The sequence below is a fragment of the Manis pentadactyla genome, chromosome 2 (genome assembly GCF_030020395.1).
Source record: "Manis pentadactyla isolate mManPen7 chromosome 2, mManPen7.hap1, whole genome shotgun sequence".
Lineage (NCBI taxonomy): Eukaryota > Metazoa > Chordata > Mammalia > Pholidota > Manidae > Manis > Manis pentadactyla.
The window spans coordinates 6,632,281-6,654,906 of NC_080020.1; the positions used below are offsets into that span (position 1 = coordinate 6,632,281).

The 22,626-nt window shown below is 38.1% G+C and overlaps 1 protein-coding gene across 7 annotated transcripts in view; it reads right to left on the reverse strand.

The window, feature by feature from the left end:
• The window catches only part of FRY (FRY microtubule binding protein), a 387,367-nt gene that overhangs the window by 113,267 nt on the left and 251,474 nt on the right, over positions 1-22,626 (reverse strand). For all 7 annotated transcript variants that reach the window (XM_057489806.1, XM_036905022.2, XM_057489778.1 and 4 more), the window contains 8 exons: positions 21,612-21,704; positions 21,419-21,517; positions 19,655-19,756; positions 11,962-12,065; positions 11,358-11,466; positions 9,644-9,730; positions 3,865-4,036; positions 2,261-2,393 (listed from right to left, as the gene is read on the reverse strand). In XM_057489806.1, coding sequence (XP_057345789.1) covers positions 2,261-2,393; positions 3,865-4,036; positions 9,644-9,730; positions 11,358-11,466; positions 11,962-12,065; positions 19,655-19,756; positions 21,419-21,517; positions 21,612-21,704 — 899 coding nt within the window. The remainder of the gene's footprint in view (positions 1-2,260; positions 2,394-3,864; positions 4,037-9,643; positions 9,731-11,357; positions 11,467-11,961; positions 12,066-19,654; positions 19,757-21,418; positions 21,518-21,611; positions 21,705-22,626) is intronic.

A 22,626-nucleotide genomic window follows, 5' to 3' on the forward strand; every position in this document is an offset into this window, starting at 1 on the left:
ATTTCTTCTCCTTTTCTATAATCCTTTTGCATGGGATGTATAAGGACTCCAGAGAAGAAGCCATTATGCGTGGTTTTCAATCAGCCCAAGGAAAGGGGAGTCTTGAAGTGACATTCTCAGTAGCTGAACCGAGTTAGAGCCAGGTGATCTGTTCCTCTGCAACCCAGTGAGCCATTCAAACAGTTCTAGCATGCTCACCAGATGTTTTAAACAGCTGGGATTATTTTCCTATCTGTCAGAACAGATGACCTTCCTGGCCTGAAGCGTGAGGTGAATTCTGCAGGACCTGAAGGCTGATAAAGCCTAGATGAGGAACTCTAGTTGGGATGCGATTTCCTTTTACTCTCCAGACTGTTACAGGAAGCATGTGAGACCCCCAAATAACCTAACTTTTACTAACAGATATTACTATTAAACCTTGCCAGCAAGAACCACCAAAGAGATGATGAATGGAAATGAAGCAATACAGAATGCCTCGTGTTCAAGTTCATACCCTGAGCAAGGCCTGGGGAAGTGGTGCGCCAATCTGGTCTGTCAACTCCATTGACCGCTTCCTTTGCTGTGGTGTGGACCTCAATTCTCCTCTCCTAAATGTTTGTATGATTCCCTAATGTTTCTCCCTGGTTTTTGAGAAATGTAGCAATGAGTTATTTTCCACTCAGGGATCTGTCTAAAAGCCTTGCATGTAAAATATTCCTATCCCTATGGGGGGAGTGGGGGTCTGAAGATGGCTGAAGAGGAAAAAGTAAAGAACTGCCTTAGAAAAAGTTTAAGGCATTGGTTAAAATACTAATGAAATGTTTACATTATGTTTAAACCTGTTTCTTTTTATGACTTTGAATATATTGTTTTGGTCCCGAACCCAACTTACGATTTCTTGATTATACATATAGTTTTTCTTTCTAGGTCTTTCATTTCTTTACGAGGAAACACTATAGGGCAGAAGTTTTAAAAGCATTTCTTACATTTTCTACATTATAAATTGAAAGATGCTTTAATATATTCAAAGAGTATGTAATAATGACGTTAAAGGTTCACTGACAGTTGGATAATCTGTGAGGTAAGGATTAGAGCTGTAGACAAATATATTTAATGTTTATTAACCTTGGTCAACTTCAGTTCTGCTGTCATTTTGATTGAAAAGTCTAAAGCAACACATCATGATCTTCAAATCATTTAAACCAAATAGTCCACACTCTGCAGGATAATACACATTGTATAATCCTATTTTTGTAAAGAAAATGTATATACATGTATTTGTGTTGACGCAGGGGAAGGTCCGGGAGGAATCACACTGGGCCAAGGAATGGTTGCAGATTTCAAGGGAGACGCTCAGAAGGAGGCTTTCACTTTAACTTCATATACTGTTAAGTATGTATTCAAAATAAATCTGTAGTTCTCGCTTGGCTTTACCTTGTTTCATTTTGTCACACTGTGTTTTTGACATGCTACCATTGTGATAAAAATACACACCCACAATATGAACTTCCCTAGACAGGTAACAACCTTCCAACTAATTGTAGTATTTGGAACTGGATATGCAGAGTGACAAGGAAAATCTTTCTAATTATATTTTTGGAAATTTATGCTATAGGTGCCAGATATAATTTAGCTCACAGTCCAACAATAAAGTCCAAACTTTCTTAAAATGTAAAGTTATAACCTAATCCTTGTTTCTGCCGTAATTAGTCAAAATTAGCAAATTCAAGGTGTATGAGTTTCTCCTGCTGAGCTCTAATTACAAATCCAGGTCTTAGGTTACAAATGCTTTCTTAAAATCCAGTATTTCTTTTTTTGATACTTAAAATCGAGTATTTTTTTCTAAAAGCCAGTATTTCATAGAGACTCAGTTGTATGGAGACTATTAAGTAGGTTCAACTCTTACATTTCAGGAACAGTCACTAGAAACCCGTGAATGTGAGATTTACAAAGATGAAGGGTCTGCAAACTGGTGACATCACTATATATAGCCCATGGGCTGTGACAGAGCTTGGGAGCAAAACATTACTGCTTCTAAATGCAGGCCAGTAAGTATCTAAGCCCTATTGGTTAACTTACTGGCCTAATGATACATGGGATATAACCAAAGTAGGTCAATCTCAGTTTGATCTGTTCTTCAGTTAGTCAAATATTATCAAAGTATGTTTTCACTATCTTTGACTTTAAGAAGATGAGAAAATATAGAATAAATGGGAAGAATCTCTGCTGTTCTCCTTCGGCTAATGAATTCTTCACTGCAAACAGTCTTCACTGTACTCACGTGATCATGTCTTCGGGTTCTTTGTTTAACATCTGGACGTTCGTTAGCATCATACACCTTCCTACTTCCTTATCAAGGTGCCTTAAAATATTGTCCACGGCTTTTCGTACTTGAGAGTAATATAATGACATGCCTGAAAAACATGTGCTAGAGTTACATCTTTGATTAAATCTATCAAAGAATGAAATCCTAGTTTATCCATCCTCTATGCTGTGCTTTTACTGAAGACTTTCTATGGGTCATTGACTTCTTCGAACAGAGTCTAATTCAATCTTTGATCTGCAGGACGTTCAACTAATCCTTGTTCCTATCATAATTAGTCAAAATTAGCAGATTCAAGGTGTATGAGTTTCTCCTGCTGGATCTGAAACAAATCCAGGTCTTAGGTTAAAAATGCTTTCTTAAAATCAAGTATTTCTTTTTTTGATACTTAAAGTCTAGCATTTCTTTCTAGATTAGAGGATGCACTTAGAGGATGTTCACTAAAATTCATTTAAATTCAATAGAGAGGAATTCTAATATTTCAAAAGGAATAAAGTAAACAAGGAAATAAAAAGTTCAACCTTAGAATTTTTATGTTTCTGGTTAGTACAAGAAAAATCATAATCATTAGTGTCATAAGGGACAATTCTCATTTGGGGCTAGGATTTTAACAACTTTGTATTATTCTCTGAAAATATATGCGTGGGGTTTTTTTTAGTAAAATAAAGTGACCTCACATCATACATTTTTAAGTGAAGGAAAAGTTACCTTAGCTATATTGTTTTTACTGTTTTCATTAAGTACAGTGTCAATATCTTACAGTGGAATACAAATATGTATAGCATATATACCTCATATATGTACATGACCTTTATATATTTATGTATATAATCCAAATGAAAAGTAAATTGCTTTGCATTTAAAATTTGTACCTTAATGAATAATTATTAATGGTTATTTATGCATTGAATCTTTCTGAACTCATTCAAGTTTTGCATAACTAAAGCTAAGCATTTTAAAGCAAAAAGTTGCTCGTGTAATTCCTTCAGGTCTTTGGAATCCACAAGCTATCTTAAAGTTTGCAGCAGGTTTCAAGATTCCATAAAAAAGAAACAATAGAATAAAAAAATCACCTCTTCGGAGTCAAATAGCTAAATTAAAGAGAAAATAGTCTCATGTGGACTAAATACACAATATAACCTGGTGTGTATGGGACTTGGCATATTTAAAACACAGATTAACTAATTTTACTGAAAAAAAAGGAAAGAAATATAAAAATGAATGAACCAATGAATGAATGACTATATATATGGTTGCCTTATAAACAGGATTACCTACCAAAGGACACAGATGTCTTACTTCACTTACTGTTAACTGTAGATAATCAATACTAGAAGTCTGAAAAGATCATAGATAAAAGTCTAGCATTTAAATGGCAAAATGTTTACCAGGAAGTTCCAAAAAGTTTAAAGGGCAGTAAAACAAAGCCCAGCATGAATCAATCAAAACAATTAATGTTGGAATGTCTCATCAGCAACTTTTATAAATTTCTAAAAAGCGTTTCTCACTAAGGGTAAGTATCGGTCATTTTAAAGGCTTAACGAGGCATCTTTGAAACCCACCTATCATTTTGGCTTCCTCTTCCGTTAGTGTTTTACTCAAGTATGTTTTCTTCACTCTCAATGTGTTTCCTGACGGGAGAACAGCTCCTGTGACCGGCATGGGAGGCTCACCATCTTTCTGCTGCAAGCTATCGGCTATTACCAAGAAGGCCCGCAAACCAATGTTCATTCTCTGTAAGAAACAGTATGTTTGTGATGAAAAGAAAGGCCTGCTATTTGTAGTCGAATTAAACCATTTTAAGCATGGTCTGCCATCTAGATTAGCAAGGGGAAAGTAATTTAAAATGTACAAGAGTTTAGGCCAAACCTATGAAAATAAAATTAAGTCTTTGTCACTATTCATTGCTGCATCACAAGAAAACAACTGGCAAGATTTTCACCAAACTTGGAGGGTATGTTTGAGACGGTCATACACATTCTGTTTGGGGGATCCTGGGTGTACCTCTAAAGGACAGGCAGTCATCCTCTGGAGCAGCTGCAACTAAGGTAAACTGAGGTAAACAAAAGGCTCTTAGGTCTCCTGGAGGAAGAGATATGCCACGTGTTAATTCACAAAGACTGAAGGAACACAAACAGGAGTTGCAAATCACAAAATAAAAATTGTCTGCTCTGAACTGCAGGTTGTTGACTTTTTATTTAAAAAGGCTAGGAAGTTTGAAAATAAATTTAAAAAAATTCGGTGCCAGAGAACCTGTTATTGGTAAAAACATATAAGCTTGTAAGAAGAAACGCTATTTGGAGCCAGTTATCTTCGTCAGGCTCAGGTAAGGCGTAACACTGGCTCTGAAAGACGGCTACTCCCAGTAGCGACGGTCTTACAAGGTCAGAAGGTACTTGGACACCTGTAAGTCCTTAAACAGCCATGTGTAAAGCCATTTACATTATAGTGTAAAGCACACTAATATTTTCAAACCACATGAAGTAATAAGTTCCCATAATAGGTTAATATCTACAGTGGAAAATAATATTACTAGTATTGACAATGATAATCTAGGTATAATTTATTGAGTCCCTAAAATGTGTCTAGAACTGCTCATTAACTCTCATCTTTAAAATAGCCATGCAAGGAAGTTATGATATTCCCATCTTTCAGGTGAGGAAACCGAAGCCACATAACTAGTAGGTGGGAAGCTCTTCCTGTCAGGTTTGTCTAAATCACCTATCTTGTGGTACTTGACTACATTTTATAACATTAATATTGACTTCTATTCATTTTAAAACTACAGCTGACCCTTGAACAACAAACAGGGTGCTGACCCCATACAGTTAAAATCCCCCATGTAACTTCTGATTCCCTCAAAACAACTACCAATAGCCTACTGTTGACTAGAAGCTTTACCAATAACATAAACAGTTGATTAACATATGCTTTGCATTTTTTCAAATAGTTGTAAATCTCCAGTTTTCCAATATATTTATTGAAAAATTCTGCATATAAGTGGACCTGTGCAGTTCAAACCCATGTTGTTCAAGGGTCAACTGTACTTATTCAAGCTTTAGTAATGATATTTCAACCAGGATTTGGTGAACATTTGTCTGGTTCATTTATATCCAATTCAATGCACATGTATGCTTTTATGGTCTTCAAAAGTGTTCTTTTTCCATTTTCTAGAAGAAAGAGTATTAATATTAAAAATTTTTAACTGTATATTAAAGTCTATTCACTCCCTCATTTATTTTAGTAGTTCTTTAATGAAATGTTTCTAGTCTCCTGTATTTTTCTCAAGACACGACAATGTTTTCAGCAAAGAAATATCATGCTGAGGATAACTGTGGAATGACATAAATGGTCAAGCCTCAAATATTTGTAAATATTATGCAATTTGCAGACCATCCTTGCTAGGTCTCCTGGTTTTTCTTCCCTCTGGATAATACTAAGGGCACAAGATGAGATCATTTGGGACCCATATTTTCAACTCAATTTCAAAAATAATTCTTTTTGTATTTTATATAGTTCTGCATCATACTTCTCCCTTCTATTATCTGTCTGGTCTTGAGAAATTACTGAGCTTTTCCAAGCCCAACTTTCAGCTTCCTTACTATAAATGAGGATAATAATGCCTTTTGATCACAGGAGGACTATGATGAGGATTTATGTCATGTTATGAGGAAAGTTCCCGCTGGCAAATATGTATTGTAGGCTAGAATCTCCAGTTAATTAAATAAAAAATTAGGTCAAGTTTACAGAGATAATACTATGTAGTATAATACACTCCTTTTAGTTGTACAGGTCTTTGTAATATAGTCAGATAACCACCATCATAGTTAAGTTTTAAAATATTTCCGTCGTCCCAAAAAGTTCCATCATGCCTCTTTATACTGAGTCTTCTCCCCGAAGCCCAGAACCTGACAGTTTTGCCTTTTCCAGAACATGACATAAATGAATCAAACAGACACAGCCCTGTGTGTCTGGCTTCTTTCACTCCGCATAATGTTTTTAAGAGGTTGCAATATCAGTACTTTGTTTCTTTTTACTGCTGACTACTATCCTGATGTATTGATGACTCATAATTTGTTTAGCAATTTGTCCACTGTTGAACACAAGTGGTTTTCCTAATTTCAGTGATTATGAATAAAGCTGCTGTAAATATTCATACAAGCCTTTGTAGATAAAAATTTTAATTTCTTTTGGAAACTACCTTGGGGAAGTTGTAGCTTTTCGTATTCTTACTAAAAGAGCATCAAGTTCCGTTTGCTCTGTATCCTTCTTGTACATCTCAATGTGGTTTTAACTTGTATTTCCCTAATGACTAAAGATGCTAAACATCTTTTCTTGGGTTTATTAGTCATTTGTATCTCTTCTTCAGTAAAGAGGCTATTCATTTTGCCTATTTAAAAAACTGGGTTGTTAATTTTGTTATTGAATTGCTAGAGTTCTTTACATAGTCTGAATAGAAGTGGCTTAATCAATATGTGTTCTGCAAATATTTCTCCCAGTCTGTGGCTCTACATTTTACTAACAGTGTCTCTTAAAATACACACTTTCTTAATTTGGTGATGTTCAATTTAACAACTTTTTCTTTTGTAATTTATGTTTTTTGTGTTCTAAGAAATGTTTACCCACAAAGAAACTCACAAAGATTTTATCTCAATGTTTTCTTCGGGAGGGTTCATAATGTTGGATTTCACATTTAGGCTTATGATTCATTTTGAGTTAATTTTTTGCATACACTGCAAACTATGGGTCAAGGGTAATCATTTTTCAAGTGGATGTCCAACTGTTTAGCACCATTTATTTGAAAGACTCCTTTATGCATTGAAATAACTTGAAACTGTTGTTGAAAATCAACTGACCATATATATATGGGGCTATTTCTGGGTTCCCTACTCTGTTGCATTGGCTTTTATATTCATCCTTCTGCCAGTACTAGGTTACTGTAGCTTTATAGTAAGTTTTGAAATCAGGACATGCTAGTCCTCCAATTTTATTCTTTTTCAAAACTATGGTGATTACTCTAGTTCCTTATACTTTCCATATAAATTTCAGAATCTGTTGATTTCTATAGAAAAAGCTTTAGGGATTTTAATTGGGATTATAGTTTAATCCATTGGCTCAATTTAGGGACAACTGACATTTATAATTTTAAATCTTTTAATCCACAGACAGTATTTATCGCCATTTATTTGTTCTTCTTTAAAAAATTTTTCTCAGTGTTTAGCTTTCAGGCCTTGCACATATTTTATTAGCTTTACGGTTAAGTGTTTTGCTTTCATTATTATTGTAAAATGTTTGATTTCTAACTGTTCATCACTAGAATATAAAAATGCATTGACTTTTACATTTTTAATCTTGTATGATGCAAACTTTCTAAAATCATTTATTAGTTTTAGTAGGTTTTCTTTAGATTCCTTGGTATTTTCTATATAGGCAATTGTGGTCTGTAAATACATACAGTTTTCTTCTTCCTTTCTAATCTGTATGCCTTTTATTTCTTCTTGCCTCTGCCTCTCATCAGGACCTCTGGTTCCACATTATTTTAGGCCAAGACAAAAATGAGAGAAATGGGTGACCTAGGAACTCTTATCATCAATGAGTGAGTTCTTGTGATATGAAGGGGGCAAATGGGAAGCCATCTAGGTCTGAACTAAAAGAAGGCAATAAGTGAGAGATTACCTAACTGTTGAGTGGTGTTGCAACACAGACTTTGTAGTAAAATAACCCTTTATATTCCTGGGCCTTATTCCATAAGCTACTTCTAGAAGATTATTTAAGACACAATCTGGATTTGTTTCCTGAGAAACTGTGCCGTATAACATATTTCATCAAGTATATGACATATGTTTCATATTCTCATCCTTGTATGTGCTGTTGAGTGGGGTCATAGATATGCCTTTGAGCTTCTAATTACCAGCTACTGATGAATATAGTCTTCCATAATCCTAGAATATCAAGAGAAATGGAAGATGGTACTCAAGGATAAATGTTATAGATGGTGATAATGATGGTAAATAGCTTTCAACATATTCTTTTTAGACAAGTAACCCAGTAATTCTGAGAATGATTGTTAAAGATAGTAAAGCCATGACGCTTGAGAAATGCAAAAAATTTTGAGAACCTTCCCAGCAAGCGAAGACTTTTAACGAGTAGGGCCTTGGGCCTCCATCCAACCAAAATGCCTTGAATTTTTACTGGCTTTGCTCCCCTCCGTCTGGCCCAGTGGTCTTGGCTGTAGCTGTTCCTGAAGACTGTGATGTCATCAGACACCAGACAGAAACTCCCATCTGGGGCTTTTCCCAGGTCCCTAGACATGGGGCAACCTTAGCACCAAGAAGAGAATGCAGGGCGGGGTGCAGCGAAGCGTGAGCATCCCGGGGGGCCCCGGGCGCCCTTGGCTCACAGCCGGCTGCTTATTCTGAACCTCTGGGCTCTGTGCCTCCTTCCTCGCTGACGGATGAAGTGGCCACGCAGTACCATGGCGACGATGGGAACAATCTTTTAAAAGTCATTGTATGGTGTGCAATTTCTTTCTTTTTGGCTTAAGAGGTCGTAGTATCACAGTACCACAGTTATTCTGCAAGGTGATCTAGAAAAGTATTTTGTCCATTGTACTGGTGAAAAAGCTGAAGTTCAGAGAGGTAAATGGCACATAGCTACCGAAAGGGGTAGAGCCTGTGGCTAGCAGCAAATCCAGCTCTGCTGACCTCTGGCTCGGTGCTCTTTCCACAATCCCAGAGGGAAAGGGCAAAGAGACAGCTTGTCAGCCATACTGCGGAGGCCATTAAGTTTAAAATCGAACATCCTTTTCCTTGGCAATCGCCCTGCCACTCCACATTGCATATCATACCCATGGTTTGCTCATTTCCACGATCTGGCCCTGGAGTTGTGATGTGACACAGAAACATATATCCACCCATTACTTACCTAATTTCACCAGATTCTAGTGTTTTATTATTACCTGAATTTATTCTTCTCTGTTTCATCACTTCCCGATATTCAGTTCGCTAATCTGCATCAAAATGGTCATAAATAAAAGTACTGACTTTTCTAAAATAAAACAACCTGACTGGGTGTGACAGGTTATTTTTGGAGCAAGATGTACTCTCTTAGACAAGAGCAGAACATGACAGCACATCAATCTTTCATCAGTCTAAGTCGATTCATCCAAAATCCTACATTGCAAATTCCAGCGTCTCCACTCTCTAGTCAGATAACAAGGACAGGAACAAACAGAAGACTTTTTAAAGAAGATGCCCTTCCCATCCTCCCCAAAGACGCAAAGCAAAGGTACAGCTCTTTCAATACACACTCTGTTAGAGGTCATAAAAGGGTCATCCATACCTCTGGATTGAGACTGAATGCTTTCGCTGGTTTTCCCACACAAAGAAAATCAAAAATGATTTCTTTCATTGCAAAATCTAAACGTTCCTGTAGTGAGAAAATGGAAGCAAAACAAAAGTGTTAAAATATAAATTCCACACGAAATGTCTATTTTCCTGAACAAATGTTTGCATCAAACAGGTGGCTGCTAAGAGAAGGGAGGCACTGCTAAATTTCATGGGTCACAGAGAGTCCCTCCCTGAACCTTGGGGGAGCTGCTCCTGTTTCCAGGTGGTGGGCAGAGATGCTTTCATTATATAATATGTAATTAGTCTCTAACCCTCAGGATGACTAATGACAAAAAAAAACTAAAAATGAAAAACCAAAATGCTTGGAGTGTCTGGGCTTATACACAGTCCCAAGTCTTTCTGCTTGTACTGCAAATATTGATAGCTTCTTAAAACTCAGTTTAAAATGCATTTTTTAAAATGCTATTCTAAAATGTCTATTTTGTCCTGTTCTCTAACATTTCCAATCCTTTGATTCATATTATAGTAGACAATTCTGTAAGTGAAATGAACAATCAACATGTAAGACATATTCATTTATTTAAATGAGAAAGTTTAAGTTAGATTCTAATAATTTGAGACAGTGGCTACAAAGATGTGACGTGATCACTTTATAGAACTTATTCCAGAATCATCAAAGCATGTTCTCAGTTATGCAATAACTATATATTAAAGAGTTACATTAATTCATCTGCCTGTAAAACAAGCTCCTTTACCTCAGTACAAATATTATAGAGGCATTTCATTATACCAAACACAGAGAGAGATGTTATGTATTCAATAGTCTGTGACATAACAATTGAGCCTATGTCTTTATGTCAATATCAAATGTATGTCAAAGGTATTTTCATGCCTCTTATTTCCCTTTATCCACACACAGCATTCTGAGGTATAGTGAGCAAGCATTTTCACCCATATTTTACAGGTAAAGAAACTGGAAAAAAAAAAAGATGTTTTCTGACTTAAGGGTATAGCGCTGGCTTGTGCCAGAGGTTGAACTGGACTAATCATCTTTATATGTATGTTCCTCTGTAAATTATGAGTACATCAAAGTCAGGGTAAAACCATTTATTCACAAAGTATTTTAAAAAGTAAATATCTTGGGTATAAATACAAAACTAAGCACTAAAAACCATGCTTAATATTACTGGACCCATTTTTAAAGTAAATCAGTATGTGGGAAGTGCTTAGAACAGTTCTTGGCAAAGAGTTACATGCTTGATAAATACTCATATCCCTGTTACTTTCTTCTATTATTTCCTCTTCAAATTTCACGAAATTGTCTGCTCTCGATTTTCTCCAAACATCGGACTTTCTGCTTCACCCTGACTTGTTGAATCCAGAGCAGAGCATCAAAAACAGGGACCGAGAGTCAAGAGACCCTTTTCACTAACAGGCTCTGTGGCCTTGGGTGAGTCACTTAAACCCAGTCTCTTAGCGCCTTCCTTTGTTAAATGCTGGAAATACTTGACATCCCCACGTCTCAATATGTTTTGCAGAAAAAAAAAAAAAAAAAAGCTATGTGTGAAAATACTTGCCCAACCTTTCTGAAAAGTCTTTACACGTAAGATACTATTTTAGATTCTCGTCTGTTGTATTTCATAGGAAGGAGGCTGGCTACCTAAGGGCAATTAGAAGACGCCCGCGGCCAGAACCTTCTCCATTACCTGGGCAATGAACTGGATGATTTTCACAAAGATGTTCAGAGGCATATCTCTCGGCACCACACCACGGGACCCTTTGGGGAAAAGTGTGGTGATGATGGTTATAAGGCGGCTGAAAGACATAAGGAGGAAGAAGAGACAAGCAAGATTGGCCGAGCTCCAGTTCCCTGAGGTGGGGGGGGGGGAATGGCAGCAGTTTCAGCTTATCTAAGTATCAGCAAGAATTCAGGAAAAGAAAACAAACCTCTTCATCCCTTTTCCATTAGCATAATTACCCTATGAAAAGTTTTTCTGGAAAACGAAGGGCAGTTGGGAAATGATAGGCATTTCCTTCGTTCAAGTGGCAAATGCAGCCCTGGACATGGAACTGGGCAGCCCCAGTAGAGGCTGGAGTTTCTGCAGTGGCTGCCGAGGTAGCGCCGAGGTAGCACCGAAGGGCGGCCTGAAAACGTCCTTGGGTCTTAAATCTTTTAGAGGCTGTCAGCTTGCAACAGCTTCTAGTTTGACTAGTGTAGGTAGCAATCAAAACACCCTCTTCATTGGCTGACTTGATGTGGTTGCATTGACTCAATCATACGATCACCAGTAACCCAAGCCAGCTGCTTACCTCTGAGTGGCTGTGTTGCTCTCACATTTAATTCGAATCATGTAAACCCAAAGTAATCTGTACAGAGATTCCAGGGCAACTCGAGCCATCTTGGGGTCTTTATTCTACAACAGAAACCAAGACGTGAGATTGCAGATTCAGTGGTGACGTATGGAGCTTATTCTTTTCTGCATGTTGTGAAATGGAGGGTCCCAGGGGGACAGCAGGGTGCCTGTGAGGTACACCACGGCATTGGGGACTTAGGGGGTATTTGCCACCTGGGGTCCCTTGGGTAAAGGGATCCAAACAGCCATGAGGGCGCGACCGAGTCGTCCTGGGAGAGGTCACGTCACTCTCTCCTTCGCCAGGGTGAGCACTGGATATCGCCTGCTTTCTCCAGCTGTAGGGCATCCATACTCCTGAGCACCAAGAGGGGAATCAACCTCTTCTATTGCTGCTGATGCCCTTGTAAACACTGCTACGGGTTCGATTCCCCAAACTCCTGGCCCCACCTTCCACCTATTTATCCTCCAATATTTATTGAGACTAATGTGTAGTAGGCACTGTGCTAGACCCTGGGATATAGAGGTACAAGGTACCCTTTTCCCTAAAATGTTCACAATCCATGGGAGATGGGAGGCTGATAAGACACAATCAACTCTAAGGGTATGAAAAACGGGTAGAGACAGGAGCTAGAGGACAGAAAGAAGGGCAAACTACGGCCAACTCAAGGAAAGAGGTCAGGGAAGGTTCTCACGGGCGGATGAAGACTCAGATGAACTTTAACCCACCCATTTACTCATCTGTTCATGCAACAATTTGAATGGCTACACTGGGCCAGGTAGCATGTTTGGCACTCGAAACTGTGGATGGTATAAAAAAATGAATGAGGATGGAGAGCCCTTTAGGCACGGGCAACAGCACCCGGAACTAAGAGAGCTGGTGAAGAGGGCTTGTGCTTTGGAACCTGGGAAGTTTGTCTGCCAGGGCACAGGGCCACCCGGAGCAGCAGCTGATGAGGCTTGAGAGGAAGAAAGGGGTTACACAAGGGATCCTACAGGCTGTGTTAAGGGGACTGGGGTTCTCACAACGGTGACAGAAAGCCACTAAGATCAAGGTCACTGCATAAGAAGACTCTGCAGTGTGAACTATCCTGAACAGTTTACTTGGAAGTCCCCTCCTTCATGAGGCTTCTCTGTGCCTCCCCAGTGTCCTGAATCCCATCCCATTAAAACTATTCCCTCCTGAGTGTCCCCTGACCGTCACACAGACCTGTGTCACACCCCTTCCACTTCTTACATATGGTCTTGTTTAGACATCTGAAAGGAAGGGCATTATTCACTCATAATTTGTTATTAGAATTCCTGCCATTCCTCAACGACTGACAAATGTTTGCTAAACAGTCTTTAAATGCACATAACATTTGTACAGGTCTTTTGCTTTTATGTTACTTCTCTTCCCTTACTCACTTTTTTACTTAACTATTTCAGCTGTTTTTTTCTGAGTGTAGATAATTTGGGTACTGATTTTTGCAGAATTCTTAGCTGTTTAGAGATTATCTAGGAAAAGTTTACCTTTAAATTATTTGCCAAATAAAGCTGAGTCCTATAAATAAATTCTGTGAAAAAGACTATAAGGAGTAGTCTTTTAGATTTAGGTTTCTTATATCTATGTGGTCTTAAAATAATTTTTAGTATGATATTTATTAGTAATTCTACATTTCTATATGCATTTTGATCTGTTTCTGGATTACAGTTTTGTCCCATTCGTCTCTCTATTCATGTGCTAATCCTATGTCTATTTATTTCTGAGGCTTTATAATGTGTTTTACTGTCTGGTATGTTCTACCTTCTACCATTCAGGGTTCTTTTTCCTTTAGGATTTTTACAGATATTTTTTTTTTCATGTTTGTTCTTCCAAACAAAATTTGTAACTACTTTTCTATCTCCAGGAAAAAGTTCCCAACTTTTTAGAAGCATACATTTATAAAGATTTTCTTTTTTTGCCTGTTAGTAAAATAGGTATGATACACCTTATAATTTATTAAATGTCTTGTTACATAAAGGAACTCTAGGTAAACGACTAAACCAGTAAAGTTGCATTTAAAATATTCCATCATTAAAAAATTTTGGAAATTCTAACTATCCTTCCTACAGTCACTCCAAATTAGCAACGGTCTGTGATGTGCTTACATGGCGGTTACAAGCAGGCTCTAGACACACACTCCCTGGGTTTGAATCCATTCTTGCTCTGCAATTTATTAGCGGTATGGCCAATCTCAAGGAAGGTCCTTAACCTCTCGGGGCCTGATTTCCCTTGTCTATGAAGGGCAGATGATAATCCTGTCTCCCTTATAGGAGTGTTACAAGAATTAAATGACTTAACGCATTTAGGGTATTTAGCGCAGTTCCTGCTCGGAGTAACTACTGTGCACAAGGCAGCAGGCAGGATCAGGCAGCAGCAAAGATGTAGTCTCTGACTTTGGGGAGCTTCCATTCTAACGGAAATGTCTCCCCCTTTATGAATTTCCCTTTACTAGTATATGTATTTTATATTTGCACGGCATATCGTTTAAAATTCTCTCACGTGACTTACAGTGTGAGTCATGATGGGCTAGGACAAGCGTCATGTAAGTTTCACTGAGGAACTTAGTATCTCAAACCACTGATTTCTGTGTCAAAGATCTCGAACTTCAAGATTAGAAAACTATTCTTCCATTAGAATCTGTTTCTGCATTAATTAATTAACTGACAATTTATTTATTTATTGTGGGTCTGAGGTTACATTGATAAAATTGTTCAAGAAAATAATAGGCTTCAGGGTGGATATTCCCTGGATCCCTGTGTCTCATCTCAGTGCTGGTCACACTTCATGTGATTTATCAGTCTGCCCAACGCCATGCCCACCTTCTTTAAATATTGCTTTAGATCTAGTTGAAACAATTCAAGTTGGGAGAATTGAATTCACTGAGAACTTGGCTAATGATAGGGTCATTGGACAGACCAATGTTTTTCAAGTTCCATCAGCTGACCATTTGGAACAAATCACTGGGCTTCTTACAAATCTGCAGATTCTTGGCTGTACTTCAGACATTCCAAACCAGAATCTCTGGAGGTAGGTTTCAAGAAACTGCATTTGTAATGGGTTCCTTGAAGATTCTCACGCTTGCTAAGGTAAAGATCTATTGGCATCAACTGTTAAATAATTTGCATTACCTTTTGATCTTATCAAAGACCTTCTAGTTTTCTCTTCCATTTTAATTAAAGACACTAAAGTAAATAAATTTATTTTTGTTTTATTTCCTTGCACATCATAATCAACACCTTTCTTATTTTTGGCATTTCCTTTTGATACCTGAATCATTTACTTTGATCATCATTCACTCTTTTTGATGACTGTATTGCCCGAATAACATATGTGCTATGGTTTAGGATGACCTCTAACATTACCATCCCAACAATGTATGGAGATTGTTTTTTCATTCCATGGCTGAATGACTGAGGCATTCACAGAACGTAGAAGACTTGTCACATGGTCACTAACTTTTAGAACAGTGTATGTTCACCATTAGCATTTGTCAGTGCCACTTCGAATGGTGCCTTTGACAGATCCGAACCATAGATAAGAGACTTGCTCACGTTTATAGAAATGAGGTTAATATTAAAGCAGAATGACTTCTTTAAAATTAATATTTAAAACAGCTAATACTGTGCCATTTAAATTTGATATTTACAAAGAGAACAGTAGTGGTCTTAAAATAAATGGTGCCATGCATTTTAATGCATTCCAGCAATGACGGTGGAATCCTTAATATATTAATGTCTCCACTTGTAAAATAAAGACTATCGTTAACACCTTTACTATTATATGAAGAGTTTTTAAAAAGCACTTCTTAAACCTCACTGTGATTATTACAAAAATATATATGAAGTTCTGAAGACAAGTTTCATCAAATACATTTATAGCAACCACACTTTTTTTGAGATTCTTAATGGAAATCAAAAGGCCTTCCTTGTACCTCCTTCCTTCACTCTTGGATGCATCCTTCTCTGTCACAATATCCTATTTGATCTTCTTATAGCAGTTATCATTATCTAAGGCTTATTTTTCTCATGCATTTGTTTACTTATTTACTGTCTGCTTCCTCCACTAAATTACAAGGTCTAAGAGACCAGAGAGGGTTACTGTCTTATCTGTCACTTCTTCCCAGCACCTAGAACAGTGCCTGGTACACGTCTTATAAAGAATTGTTGACCAGTTGACTGGCTGAATGAATGCAGTCAAGTCCTAGCACAGCAGTGACTGAGTTGAAAGGAGAAACATTTTTAACTGTATTTTGGGTTCTAGGACTATGAAACTCAGCTGACTAATATCTAACCTTCAGATGAAGTTTTGCTATCAGAGAAAAAATTTTAAGAAACATAAAAAGTATCCATGAAAGCAGAGGGAGAGGTCACTGGAGGCTATGACATCATCAGTACTATGATCCACGACAATATACATGAAGTCCTACCACTGGCTTGCGTCATAATAGCTACTGTTATTAAATATACAGTAAATACATTTATTAACTTTTGAGGTCTCTTTCTTGCTTTGGTTTTGTTTTAAAAATCCACATGTCACTGGTATATTAATTACTTTCAAAAGAAAAGAAATATAAAAATTCTCCCAATTACATCCATTTTGAAGGATAAGAAACTGGTACATAGTTATTATGAACACTTAATAAAAGACTACATTTTAAAAGAACTATTAATAAATGAGATTTACACCACAAAATAGAAGTGCTATTAAATCAAATTTTCAAAACATATTTTCTTTTTTTCAGAGTTAGGTCTATTGTACCAGACATGAAGGGAAAAACGCATCATTTTTTTGTAGCCCAATATGTTCAGATTCTGACATAAAATATACACAAGAAAAGAGTATTGGTCACCACTGACCAAGAATTCCTGAAGGATGTCAGCATCATGGTGAAAAGATGCCATAAATTTCTCATCACTTTTCATGGGTATATTGCTAACATGTGGTTGACTGAGTTAACTAAGGGTAAGTACAGATTTCAAGTTTGTGTGACCAAAGCAGCCTGCTTCTGACAGATTGATGCTGATGATAAGCCAGGGCGCTGCATTAAATGAAGGCTGAATCCAAAAGCTTGTGTACTTTGAAAGCTGATTTTTTCATGCCTCCACACACTTCTATTCCGCCAGATATCATGCTGCCCCCTGGATGACTCGCCTCTGCAGAACACATCAAAGATGGCCACCCAGGCCAACATGGAGCGTTCAAACACTAGGTTCATTATACTTAAGCATGTGTAGGAGATGGGGAGCAAGGGGTGCTGAGGGGAAAAGGGGGGAAGGTAAATAGGGGAAGAGTCGGTTTGGTGGTCCTTTAGGAAATACATGGTTGGCTCTAAATCCCACAGGATACTGTAGCTATTCAAGACAAAGTAACCTTCTGAAGCTGTGTTAGTTTTCCCTTGGGTTCTTTCCTTACTGAGGACTCATAAGAAGGTTTGGAATGTTTCCTGTATATTTATGACATTTTTAAATGATGTCATTTAATCCCTGCTGGGTTTAGTTCTAAATAGATGTGATATAATTTTATTCAGACTGTAACTCATCAAGGATCATTTTATATCTTTTAGCCTGGGGGCTGGTGAATTCCCACAATTTATTACCCATAACGTAAAATACCATTGCCTTTACTCTGCCTCCTAACTCCCTCCTTTCAGGCTTCATGGGGCAGCAGGCCTACGAAATGGCACAGATCTCTCCCTACTTCCAACTTCTACGTCCCTCACTGTCTGTATCGCACATTTGAAATTTCATTACAAACCCCCCAATGAAATCCTAAGTTCCTCAAGGACAGGGACTCTATTCTACATTTAGTCTTTATATAGCTGACTTCCCCTATCTCTGCACTTCCAGCACTTTCTGTAGACCATGCACAGCAGGCATTTCACAACTACATGGTGAACTGAATTGCATTCTGAGTGTGGTGCAGACTCTCCATATTATTTACTATTTACTCTTTCTGATCCTATTGGCTTTCTCTTTAAGAAATCCTAATGCTTGAAATGTTTGCTTGGGAAAACACCAGATTGCAGCCCCGCTTCTATGGAAGGCCGTTATTAAGTCTTGTTTTGTGGGCTTTGACTAGAGCTTCAAACAATAATCTAACTTCTGAAGCAATTCAGTTCTGAAGTAAGATTATGCTGCCCTACTTCAAAAACAAAGCTGGACAAAAAATTTTGGTCTTTTTGGCCACAACAATCAATTGCCATGCAAAATATTATTTTAATTCTAACTAAAAGGCATCACAGTTAGCATTACATATGCAGAAAGACGCACTGTGAACCTTGTTAGTCTTTTTTGTTGTTTTGAACAAAATGAACATTTTCTATCTGTGAAGATGTAAAAGAAAAAAAAGCACGTTTAACTGGCACTAAGAACTAGATAACATAAAAATGGACCAACTAACAGTAAGAAACTGACATTGGGCTGTGTGTGTTAGAGGTTTGTGACAGATGGATAAAACCTTAAACAAAATACCTGAAAGTGGCCATAATAGTTTGGCAACCCTGAAAAGCATTTTTTTTTTTCAGAATACTTAAAAGATTAATGCTATATCCACTGCTATTATATTTCCCTGCCAATTTGAAGGAAATAAATGATTCTAATCTTGGATTTCGCAGTCAGCTTTCAGAGCCAGGACACACAGTTGGTGCTTAAGACAGCTCTAATGCAGATTACTGTGTAATTATGATGAATGCCAACATAATATAATTAATCTTAACCACTTCACCAAATTAAAGCATCTTAGAACAAAAAAGACCAGGCAACGTGTATAAGCACATACAGGATTTTATGACCAAGTATACTTTGGAAGTTGTAAAGAAGCAACTATCAGATTTGTAAAAGAAATAAACATCTTTGGACACAACCGAGAATAACTGAAAAATAATATGCTTTTTGCACTTCTGTTAAAGAGGGTTTTCATTTATCTTTTATTAATAGGTCACTAAAACTTAAAATATGTTTGCCACTTTGAAATTAGAGAGCCAGTTTTAAAGCTAATCATTACAGCTGTTAAACTGTATGTTCCTCGGTTTACAGGGACCATGACTTTCTTCTTCACACCCCCCAGCACTCATGCTGCCTACCTGGTTGTTCACAGATTAACTGTCATGTGGCTTGACTAGAATACCTTCAAATGATCAACCACAGAAAACAGTGACAGGAAATAAGTGTTCTCTATTAGTAGTTCAGTCTTCCCACAGAATGGAACTTTTCCCCCCAAATGTTATCCTAGATTGGGGTGGGGGCAGGTAGAGGACGGATGGAAGAGGTATAGGTGAGCTTCTAAATCAATTCACATGCTTTTGCAGGGGAGTATGTTCTCCCTTTAAAAAAATCCTTTAAATAAAATATGACAACAGATGCATACATAGGGGCATTTAATTGTACCTTTAAAGTGATTCTTATTAGAAAGTATCTTTTCCCCAACTTTGAAGTGATTTCTTGTTCCCTAGTCACCTTCTAAAATTGACTGTATTTAATAAGGACAATGTGAATTCCCATTTTTGTTGTCATCTCAATAGTACAGGATAATTCCCTGCAAACATCAGTATCAATCTCAGAAGCACATACACCAGCTAAAGACTCATACGTATTTTTACAGAAGACGTTGTGAGCTGACAAATACTAACTTTAAGGTTGGATAGGCAGTTGTTGAGGAAAATGTGCCACCTGTTCAGGAACAGCTGCTTCTGACTGACACAGAGCAGACACGTCACCAGGGGGTACAAGGCCTGAAGAGAAAGCAGAGGAGGTCACTGGATGATTTCTATTTCAACAAACCAGGGAACACATGCCCTCTGGAATCACTACCCATCCAGTTCCCCCTGTGGGCTGTGTGGGCCCAGAATAAACAGGACGCTTTACAACACAACAAAGCCCAGCCGGCACATGCAGAAGTGGGCGTTTCACAAGTGCTTTCTGACAGCGATGGGGAAGGAATCATCTAGTTATGTGTGGTGTATAGTAACTTTCGAGTATAACAAGAGGAAAGAGGATCCACTGATTTAGACTTCCGCTGTGAATTTTAAAAACGAACTCACTTAGATCACTCTCAATCCTCAGAAAAAAATGCAGGGAGGCGTACTAACTTTGAAAACATTACTGGCTTTTTTGCTCATAAACATTGGCTAGTTTGTTCCTGTCTTAGAGGTAACTGTATACATTTACTTTTGCACGCAATCTTACTGTAATTAAGGAAGATTGCTGAATGCAATGTTCTTGCATTGGTAAACTCCACCAGGACATTTAGCCACAGGAGGAATTTGCTTACGACTGAATAAACAGAGGTGCTACTGTCCTTTTCCTGCCTAACTGGGCTGGTTTCCTGCGGCAACAGAGAAGACAGGAGAGCTAATGGGCAGCCACCCAAAATTCGCCTATGCAGAACCCATCACTGTTTTGCTGAACCAGATAGCATACACCTTGATGGCTCCCCCAAAATTAAGGCCAGTGAAGATTTAAACAACAATATAACTGGCTCATCCATGAACTTGAATTAGCAAAAAATGATCGCCATAATGAGATTCAGTGCTTAACGATCCGTTAACTTGCTTAAAAGAATTAATTTAATTTTAAGCTGACTCTGAACTACTGCTACCATGGAGTGCAACTCTAATTTCCAGCCAGTAATTCAAAAAACAAAAAATCTTTACCAGTAGCCCCAGTGACAACAGGATGTAGACAGGTGAGCGATTCGTCACCATTGCCAGCAAAGCACCCCAGAGCACCTGCTCAGTGAATGGTGATGGTGTTCACACTTTGAAGACGAGCATGAACCGTGCCAGCAACTGCCTACCTAAGCAACTTGCCTCCTCCACACTATCACAGTCACAGCTGGTGCACCACATGGTGATTCGGAATCCAGAGGGCAAAAGGTGGTGGTAATCTGTAAGACTTTTCTATGCTGCTCTTCAGTACAAAAGTTTCCCCAAACACTGCTTTCCCCGCCTTCAGATCATCTTTCCTACGGGCAGCTCTCTGCCTCCCAGCTCCCTTTCCTGCCTGCTTCCATTCAGATTCTGAATATCAGGACAGGAATTAGCCAGGGAGGACTCCTGGGGATTAGGAAGAGAAACTGTTATTATGAACTTTAGCCTTCAGATTGGAAAAAATACCCAGAAATGAAGACAAAAATCAAGCTAAGGCAATCTTGAAAATAAACAACGGAACCCTTAGGACTAGAAGGTCATCCGAGGTGACATGCTCCAACCCCCTCCATGACCGTGCTTCAGTCATGGTGAACGTTAAGTACAAGCTCCAAATTCTGAAATGCTGCCTCTTTTTGAGGGAGCTGTAGGTCATTCTTGCATCTGTAGAAACTTACGACTCTCAGATTTCAGCCTAGGAATTTTAGTCTCTGCAGTTTTGTGTTGGGTTTTCTCAGAGTTACTAACCAGGGAATGCTTCTTTCGAGAAGAGAGTTCCAGCGTAGTATCATACAGGCTTTCAACAAAGTTTCTAAGGCAGGGAACATTTACTTCATTTTTAACAGCCTGAAATAGAGAAATATGTTGATATTATATTAATGGAATTGCTGTTTCTATAATCCAACTTGAAGAAGGTCTTAAGAATGGAAACGTAACTCACTGCAGCAACAGGGACAAGAATTTCAACAAAAAGCCCAGCCAAGGCATGCTTGATATCTTTGTCCTTGACTTCGAGGAAATAATGTGCACATTCCTATGAAGGAGTAAATGGGTAAAAGGAGAAAGAAGAGATTGAAATGTGCACATAAAATGCATTTAAGAAAATTTAAGGAAATAGCTCTTCATTCAATCATACATTCTAACATTGCATATTCCATAATCATAATCATTAAAAAAATCACTGGATTCAAGGATTTATATTTAAGTTTACAATGGACCCAATGACATTGTGCAAGGCTGGTTTTCTCTCTCTCCTACCTCTAGCTCGCATCCCTCGGCTGAAAGGCCCAAGCATCTATCACCAGCAAGCAGTCACCCACTGACTTAATGGTTGATTCATTCAGTCACTCGTTTCCAACAAATTTCTACTGACTACCTATTGTGCGGGGGGACCCTGAGTCCTTGATGAACTCACAGATTTCCCAGAGAATGAAAACATGGGAAGAGAAGCAGAAGACATCAAGCTTATTTTAGGCCTTGACGGCCCTGGGCACAGAGCTGTTTACTTGTGAGCCCTGACCACTGAGGTGTGTTTCCTATCCGGATAGTTTCCTAAGCATGTCTGGAGTGTTTCGCTTTCCCACCTCAGACAAGTACTTCAAGCAAGGATATCTTTGCCAGTGAAGGGCATTTTTGCTCGCCCCGGGAATCATGTATTAGAAAAATGTGCCTGTCCAGAATTCTGAAGAAAGGAAAAGATTGTGCTCCGACCCAATCTCATGTTCATAGAACAATATGTAGCCAATAGGTAAACAAAAGACAGAAAAGTCAACAAATAGGACATTCTACTGTACACCTTACTCCAAAGATGATATGAAAGTTTAAAAATGAAATTATGTGCCTGTAACCCTATTATCTGGCTACAAAACACTTCATGAACTACTGAGGGAAAAGTATTATTTCCGTATTGACAAGTGGGTGAGTTTTCACATTTCAGGTCAGCCTTTCTGATGCCG